This window comes from Labeo rohita, chromosome 9 (genome assembly GCF_022985175.1).
Source record: "Labeo rohita strain BAU-BD-2019 chromosome 9, IGBB_LRoh.1.0, whole genome shotgun sequence".
In the NCBI taxonomy this organism is placed as follows: Eukaryota; Metazoa; Chordata; class Actinopteri; order Cypriniformes; family Cyprinidae; genus Labeo; species Labeo rohita.
The window spans coordinates 23,286,447-23,295,134 of record NC_066877.1 but is presented as its reverse complement, the minus strand read 5'-3'; the positions used below and the strand labels follow the sequence as shown (position 1 = coordinate 23,295,134).

The 8,688-nt window shown below is 34.6% G+C and overlaps 1 protein-coding gene across 2 annotated transcripts; it reads left to right on the top strand.

Moving 5' to 3' along the window:
• The first annotated feature begins 3,208 nt into the window (after window positions 1-3,208).
• Window positions 3,209-8,635, top strand: gpa33b (glycoprotein A33 (transmembrane), paralog b). Of its 2 annotated transcripts, XM_051119320.1 has the most exons (8): window positions 3,209-3,384; window positions 4,007-4,173; window positions 4,293-4,506; window positions 4,602-4,766; window positions 4,847-4,963; window positions 6,576-6,705; window positions 7,123-7,454; window positions 7,497-8,635. In XM_051119320.1, exons 1-8 carry the CDS (start codon window positions 3,339-3,341, stop codon window positions 7,697-7,699), a joined length of 1,374 nt encoding a protein of 457 aa, XP_050975277.1. In that variant the 5' UTR covers window positions 3,209-3,338; the 3' UTR covers window positions 7,700-8,635. The 2 variants fall into 2 exon arrangements, with proteins under 2 accessions (XP_050975277.1, XP_050975276.1); XM_051119319.1 differs by having other exon boundaries at window positions 7,123-8,635.
• Window positions 8,636-8,688: the final 53 nt, after the last annotated feature.

Sequence of the window (8,688 nt, the reverse complement as noted above, 5' to 3'; positions counted from 1 at the left end):
TGGAATGCACATCCAGTTTTGTTTGGGATTAGACCTACAACATTAGATTGGTTATTTAACCTTCTGGTTGTGTTCAGATTCCTGTCACACTTATGGTGTTCCTCAAAAATGATCGGACTCCAAACAATTGCTTATAAATCTCTCATTATGGTATATTATCATCAAATATTGGATCAAATCTTTTTGTCAACTTGTTTTCTTTCATTTAGGACTGGTTTTGTGTTTCTATTTGCATCTGATTAATCGAAGGCATCATTTATCTGAAAGTAGGCACATCTGTACAAAATTGCAGAAAATCACACTTGTCAAAAATGGCCGGCCATTGAAAGTGAATGTGGAAGAATGAAAGTAAGAGAAACAACTAGTGTTCAGGAGCATTTTGTGCTTGCAAACATAAAGGCCTTGGACCTGTGCATGTATAGATGCATGTATACTCACGCTATCTTACACACACACAAACTATTGTGAGTATTATATCTATTTCATCCTACATTGAACTGCATGCAATATGCTTTTATGATAACTCTCTCTGTGATAAATCTGTCACACACTCACACGCTCAAACTGCCTTGTCTTTAGCCTAGGTTTTGAGGCTTTCATGTTCTCACAGAGTAGACGAAAGTTTACAAATAAATGCTTTAGCACAGAGAGAGCTTCAGCTTGTTGTTTCGTGACATTGTTTGACAGTGTCAGTGTGCAGGATATATATAACTAAAATATAACAGTTTTGGTTTGTTGTTCCATGAAATGTTTTAATGTAAATAATCTTAATGTGTTCTTTCTTGTATGTCACAATGGTCAGATTTAACAGGATCAGCATGAGTGTTACTTTGTGCCCCTTTTCAGAAAATAAAATCATTTCAAAATAAAAATCTTGTTTTTTGTGATCTTCCCTATTCACTTTCAATGGCTGGCCATTTTTGACAAGTGTTACTTTGTGTAATTTTGTACAAAATAAAAGCATTTAAAAGCAAACTTCCTGATTAAACGTTAAAGCACACTAGTGTGAGAAACAGTGCAAATTTTCATAAATTTTTATTTCATATTGTGAAAATTATTCACAAAAAATGTTGTTGTTTTTTTCACAAAATTAGGTGCCTACTTTCAGATAAATGATGCCTACAATTAATCAGATGCAAATAGAAACACAAAACCAGTCCCAAATGAAAGAAAACAAGTTGACAAAAAGATTGAATCCAATATTTGGTGATAATATAGCATAATGAGAGATTTATGAGCAGTTGTTTGGAGTCCGGTCATTTTTGACCGGGAACACCACAAGTGTGACTTTTTGCAATTTTGTACAAAATAAAAGCATTTAAAAGCAAACTTCCTGATTAAACATTAAAGTACACTAGTGTGAGAAACAGCGCAAATTTTCATAATTTTTTTTTTTATCTCATATTGTGAAAATTATTCATACAAAATTATTTTTTCACTCAAAAAACAAGGTACCTCCTCTCAGAAAAATGAGGCCTATGATTAATCAGATGCAAATAGAAACACAAAACCAGTCCCAAATGAAAGAAAACAAGTTGACAAAAAGGTTGAATCCAATATTTGGTGATAATATAGCATAATGAGAGATTTATGAGCAGTTGTTTGGAGTCCGGTCATTTTTGACCGGGAACACCACAGGTGTGACTCTTTGCAATTTTGTACAAAATAAAAGCATTTAAAAGCAAACTTCCTGATAAAACATTAAAGTACACTAGTGTGAGAAACAGCGCAAATTTTCATAATTTTTTTTTATCTCATATTGTGAAAATTATTCATACAAAATTATTTTTTCACTCAAAAAACAAGGTACCTCCTCTCAGAAAAATGAGGCCTATGATTAATCAGATGCAAATAGAAACACAAAACCAGTCCCAAATGAAAGAAAACAAGTTGACAAAAAGATTGAATCCAATATTTGGTGATAATATAGCATAATGAGAGATTTATGAGCAGTTGTTTTGAGTCCGGTCATTTTTTGTACAAAATAAAAGCATTTAAAAGCAAACTTCCTGATAAAACACCACAGGTGTGACTCTTTGCAATTTTGTACAAAATAAAAGCATTTAAAAGCAAACTTCCTGATAAAACATTAAAGTACACTAGTGTGAGAAACAGAAGCAAATTTTCATAACAGATTTTTTTTATCTCATATTGTGAAAATTATTCATACAAAAATTACTTTTTTCACTGCAAATCTTTATAATTTTTTATCTCATGTTGTGAAAATGATTCATAAAAAATATTTTTTCACTCAAAAAACAAGGTACCTCCTCTCAGAAAAATGAGGCCTACGATTAATCAGATGCAAATAGAAACACAAAACCAGTCCCAAATGAAAGAAAACAGTTGACAAAAAGAATGAATCTAATCTTTAGTGATAATATAGCGTAATAAGAGATTTATAAGCAGTTGTTTGGAGTCCGGTCATTTTTGACCGGGAACACCATAAGTGTGACCAAGTGAAATAAAACCCACCAAAAATTACGAAAATTAGAAAAAAAAATCATAGAAGTGCTTATACCCTGTGTGAACAAAATCAGTAAGTTTGAGTCCAGTGCGATAACATTAACTAGTATTTTTGGGAAAAAGAAATCAATTTGACCCGAGAACACAACCAGAGGGTTAAAGACATTTACATTCAAATCTTTTTAAATATTACTTTACGAGTTCGCCTGCCCATCCAGTCCTGATGGGCAATGGTAAACAAACTTGGCTTGCTGGCCTTAATAGAGGCTCGAACCCGAGGCTCGGCTTGAGCGCAGAGTTCGACCCCCCCATTGCGATATTACCTAAAGGGAGAATAACAGAAACAGAGGAGGAGAAGGGGGGGTGGAGGGATGCCGGAAGAACGGAGGCTGGGACGGTGCAATGAGAGCTGCTTATATAGGCTTGTAATGATGATTGACAGGACTGAATGATTAGGCTCCTCCAAACCTACATTTGGAACTTCATTTAAACAGTCACTAAGTAAACCTTAAGCTTTATGCAAGTGATATTGTACACAAGCCATCCTGAATAAAATGCAGGGAGGTTCAGAACTGTAACATAATTACTATGTTCCTTACTGTTAGCTGTGTAAACATCCCCTTCCCTTGCACGTCAGTTCATTTTGTACCTACTGATATGACTGCTATGACATCACATTTGCCTTTTTGTTACAACCTAACTTGTAAAACTTTGAGGAAGAGGATAAGTGTCCAAAGTGCAATAAAGGTGTGGTAGATAGACGTGCAGAAGCCTAACAGTTTCGATGAGCACACAAGAAGCACGGAGATAAAAAATCTATATGAAAATCTATCTGCCGTCATCTATTGCAGTGTGATTGAAAAAACGACAAAATGACCAACTGGAAGCAGATTTTTTGCAGCCTGTGTTTACTATCAGGTGAGGTGGTCAATTTCCTGACGTTCACATTGAGTACAGCAGTTAAGATCAAATCAGTCACATTGTGTGTTAGATAAAATTGTGTTAGTTGCAAAAGTGATTTGTTTTCTTTTCAGTTGCTCTACATGTGATATTTGTTAAAAGATATGCTTTCAAGTATTAATGTTCTCTATGTTTTTACGAGGGATACAAAATGGCGGAATTTTTCAGCTTCTTGTTTCATTCATTGATTCACATAAACATATAACACTGCATCAGCAGAACGTTTACAAACAGGCTGACCTATGCATTCTTAAATACTGTAATGGATTAATATGAATATTAATAAATTAATATTTTAGCAGAATGTATAATAACAACCACACAACGTTTAGTGATTTGTAATACTGTAAAGTGAGAACATTTTCAAATGTAGAAAGGAATTTGACTAAATATTGTCAGATCATTCCCTTTCATCTTTCCTTTTATCTTAAAATCATTTTAAAATTCCGTTTTATGTTTTTTAAAGCTCTGTGAAACATTACTAAATCCTGCAATTTAGAAATTATTTACTATAAAAATGTATATTAGTAAGCTGTATGACATTGTTCGATATTCACAAAGTTCTGCATTTGCCTCACAGTGATGTCAGCTAGTTTTGGACTGGAAGTGACAATGAGTCAAGCTACCATAGAGGTTGCCAGAGGTGATGATGTCACCCTTACATGTAATTTTAAACCTAAAAAGAATGAAAACAACCTTGTCATTATAACATGGACTGGTGATGCTGATGAGACATCTGGACAGAAGGTAAGCCAGAAAAACTGTCTACTAAAACAACACTAACCACGATTAAAATACTAACTGTGCAATAATGAATAAACTATCACAGTGGAGCCATTAAATGATTCTTTGTTTTGGTCTCATAGGTCCTTTTTGGTAACTATTACTCCAATGGCAATACAGACATTGGATCAGACTATAAAGGCAAAGCCTTCATAGAAACTGACCTTACTGCAAAAGCGTCAAAACTGACGCTAAAAGAAGTCACTCTTAAAGAAAGCCGAAGTATTAGATGTTTTGTACAGATTCCTGGAGACATTGAAGGCAAATCATCTGACACTACTTTTCTTTTGGTTCAGGGTAAGATCTCTGGCACTATGTCTCAAAAAAAAGGGGCATATGGCAAGTACAGTCCTTCTCAATGTTGAATGAATATCTACATTTTGTTTTTACAGTTGCACCATCACGACCTGTTTGTAAGGTAAAGGGCACGGCAGAATACGGACACAATATTAACCTAACCTGTGTTTCTGAGGAGGGCTCACCAACACCAACGTACAAATGGGAGAGATATGATTTTAGAGATGTCATTCAAGCATTTCCTATCAAAACCACTGAAAGTAAGTTCTGTCTGTCTTCAACAGATCAATTACACTTTTTGTCACGACATGCTATAGTTTAAATATTATTTGTGTAACAGAGGATGGAGTTCTGTCTCTGGTCAATGTGTCTATGGAGACATCAGGTTACTATATTTGCGAGTCAACCAATAAGGTTGGATCAGCCAAATGCAACATGACATTGACTGTAATGCCACGTGAGTACTGCCACATTTTCCTGCTATTTTTTCTTACTTTTTATGGTGATAAGGTTTACCTTTTAGATTTTTTTTATTCAGATTACCATCACATGTTGATATTAAAGATCTTGATATACTCTAAATGCTGGGTTAAATATGGACAAACCTAGCAACTGGGTTGTTTTTACCCAGTGGTTGGGTTAAATGTTTAACCCATGCTTCTGAGTAGTTTTATTTAACTCAACTATTGTTTAAAAATGACTATATGGCTAGCATAAATTAACCCAAAATATGTTGTGAATTAAAAATCAGACACATAATTTACTAGAAGCATCAACGATAATCAAAAGGTGAACGTTTATTAATAAGCTATTTAAAAAAAGTTTATTTAATTATTATTCATTCAACTTATTAATAAATGAATAAATTAATTTCCAACCTATTTTAGGTTCATTTTTAAGGTTCATTTTTTAAGCAATAGGTGAATTAAAAATAACTACCCAGAAGGTTGGGTTAAACATTTAACCCAAGTGCTGGGTCAAGAAAACTCACTAGAAAGTCACTAGGTTTGCTATATTTCACCCAGTGCTGGGTTGTTTTTAACCTAGCATTTTTTAGAGTGTACTATAGTTTAATGTCAGCATGACAATGGACCTGATTTTCAGTGTACACATTCATCAGTTTATGTTATTCAAACACACGCTTGTGAAAAAAACATATAACCATTATATGTTTTGATGAGCAAATTGATGGCTAGTTTGAAATTGTATAATCTCATTTCTGCTTTCATACAATCTGCATACGGGCCTTTCATGGTTACGCTCAGGGAAGGACCTTCATGGTTACTATTTTTTCCTAAAAAGTCCATGTTTCTGTCAGTGTTGGGTAGGTTACTTTGGAAATGTAATAAGTTATTAATAAGGGTTCTCAAAATCCTTTATCACCTGAATTAAATAAAAACTTTTTAAGCACAGCCACCACAAAACCAGACTTTAGCACCTATTTTTACTTTGAGATCATTCTGAGGTAAAATACAGATTTGAAATCACAACAAGATGTAGTTTAATAGCTATGATACTGTTTTTGGTATGAAATCTTTGCAAATGCAAATCTAACAATGCTTTGGGGGAAAAAAATGGTAATCTCAAAAAATAAAGCATATACATAAATCTAAATAGGAAATAAAACAGTAAAGCATGTGTGTCATACTATGTGTCATTGGTGCCTCTTTTTTTGAGGTTGGGGGGGGGGGATAAGAAATCAATCAAATCTGTATGTGTGTGAAACCCCTTTGTAATAGTTAACATTTTCACAAGTACCTTTAATTTAATTACACATTTGTTTCTGTAACAGACTGTAACTAGTTACTCCCCAACACTGGTTTCTGTAGGATTCACATACATACAAAATCATCTAATCATAAAAACAGCTGTTTTTTTCATGAGATTGGGTTGATTATTCTGAGGTCAAAATACGAGTTCAAGCAGTTGCAGACAATTCTAAATCCAAAAATGGGTTTATTTGTATTTTTATGTGTGCAAGTATCTTAACAGTAAAAAGTTAAATGTGAAATATTGACCTCAGAAGGCTTCTGACTGATTTTCATTTCCACATCTTTCTGTTTTTACAGCCTCTATGAATTTTGCAACAATAGGTATTGTTGCTGGTTGTGTTGTTGGAGCTATAGTCATCATAATAGTCATCATCTGCTGCTGCCGCAGACGGAAACAGAAACAGAAATTGAAAGATTATGAAATGGAGTAGGTCTCTATTTATGCTCTCAATGTAATAGATAAAGTGATTGTTGGTTGTTGCACTGTACAAAATAAAAAGCACAATTTGTTGAGTCAGCTTAAAATAATTTGTTACTCTGCTGCCTTAAAATTTTAGGTTCAGTCAACTAAAATAAGTTTATTCAACTTGAAATGTTAAGTCGTACTAAGTAACAACTTAGATATTTGTGTTTGCTAAACTTAACAGATGGGTAAGTAACCCAGCTGCCTTAAATTTTTAAGTTGATTCAACTCAAATATCTAAGTTGTCACTTAGTATAATTTAACATTTCAAGCTGAATTCAAATTTTTTGAATTGACTGAACTTATCAACAAATTGTTTTTTACAGTGTGGGAGGTAGGTCCTGTGTTTTTTTATTTATCTGTTATTATTTATTACCTCAGAAATCAAGTGGTGGAATACGAAGACAAACCACCAGTAGAAAATGCTGAGGATGGGAATACAGACAACGTGGCAATCAGTGAAGACAGAACCTACAAAGCTGGCAGTGATGACCTCAAAAATCACTATGATGACCGCAGAGGTAGCCGCGATAACCTCAATGAAGGTGGTCGTGATGACCTCAGAGATCGCTATGATGACCGTAGAGACCGCTACGATGACCGCAGAGGAAGCCGTGATGACCTCAGGGATCGGTATGATGACCGCAGAGACCGTTATGATGACCGCAGAGGTAGCCGTGATGACCTCAGAGATCGGTATGATGAACGCAGAGGTAGCCGTGATGATCTCAGAGACCGATATGATGACCGCAGAGGTAGCCGTGATGACCTCAGAGATCGGTATGATGAACGCAGAGGTAGCCGTGATGATCTCAGAGATCGTTATGACGACCGCAGAGACCGATATGATGAGCGCAGAGGTAGCCGTGACGATCTCAGAGACCGCTATGACGAACGCAGAGGCAGCCGTGATGACCTCAGAGATCGGTATGATGACCAAAGAGATCTCTATAGATAAAATCATTAAGATCAGTATAAGTGATTGACATTATCGGTGAAGAACCACTGAATTATTATGACCACCACCAAAATTTTGATTGCTACAAGGACAGCCACTATGTCAAGGCCTCAGATGGTATCCAGTGTGTATTTTTGTTCTGCAGTTATTCGAACATGTGTTGATGTACTATATTGTTCTGTTGTTTTATTACATTTTTTTTTCTGTGTTGATAATCAAATCAATATGTGCTGTATCCTGCAGTAGCAAAATGATTCTTTTAACCTCAATGGATCATGCTGATCTTTTTAAATTAGATTTTACAGAATAGAATTTTACTTTAATAGAACTTTAATAGAATTTTATATACAGTGTAAAGATGTTTTGTCATGTCTGTTAGCTAAAGTGATTACTTTACATTTCTATTCTGACCGTTCTTCTGAATCGTGTATGTGTTCAGATATTTTTGTCCACGTTTTTCTTCCCGTAAGAGTGGGCCATATGTAAATTTTATGGGTCTGGCTTCCGGTCTCATCCACGTCCAGCTATTTTTAGCTGGTTTTGCTGCTTGATATTGCAAATTGGTGTCTTACCATACACAGTGGTTTGTAGTACAAACAGTTTTACCATTTACTGTACGTTGTTATTCTTTTCATTATTTCCCTATAGCAGCTAAAGAACCGGAAGTTTTACCCTTAGGCTTACTTCCGCGTTGAAGAAAAAGGTGGATAGGCAGGTGTTCACACTGGTGGGTAAAAGACACTAATGTAAAAGACATTTTTGTACAACTTTCCTATATTTAGATGGCTGTAACTAATCTATGTTACACACATCTGCTTTTCATAGTCTAAAGGTGATTTTAAATTAAGTGTACTTAATTAAAATTAAACCATGTTTCATTTATTGTTTTCCCAATAAAATGTGTCTTTGGATAAAAACAAAGACATAAACACATAATGATGGTTTCAAATCACACTTGTTATCTTTTGTCTTTACGTTTAATGCAATAT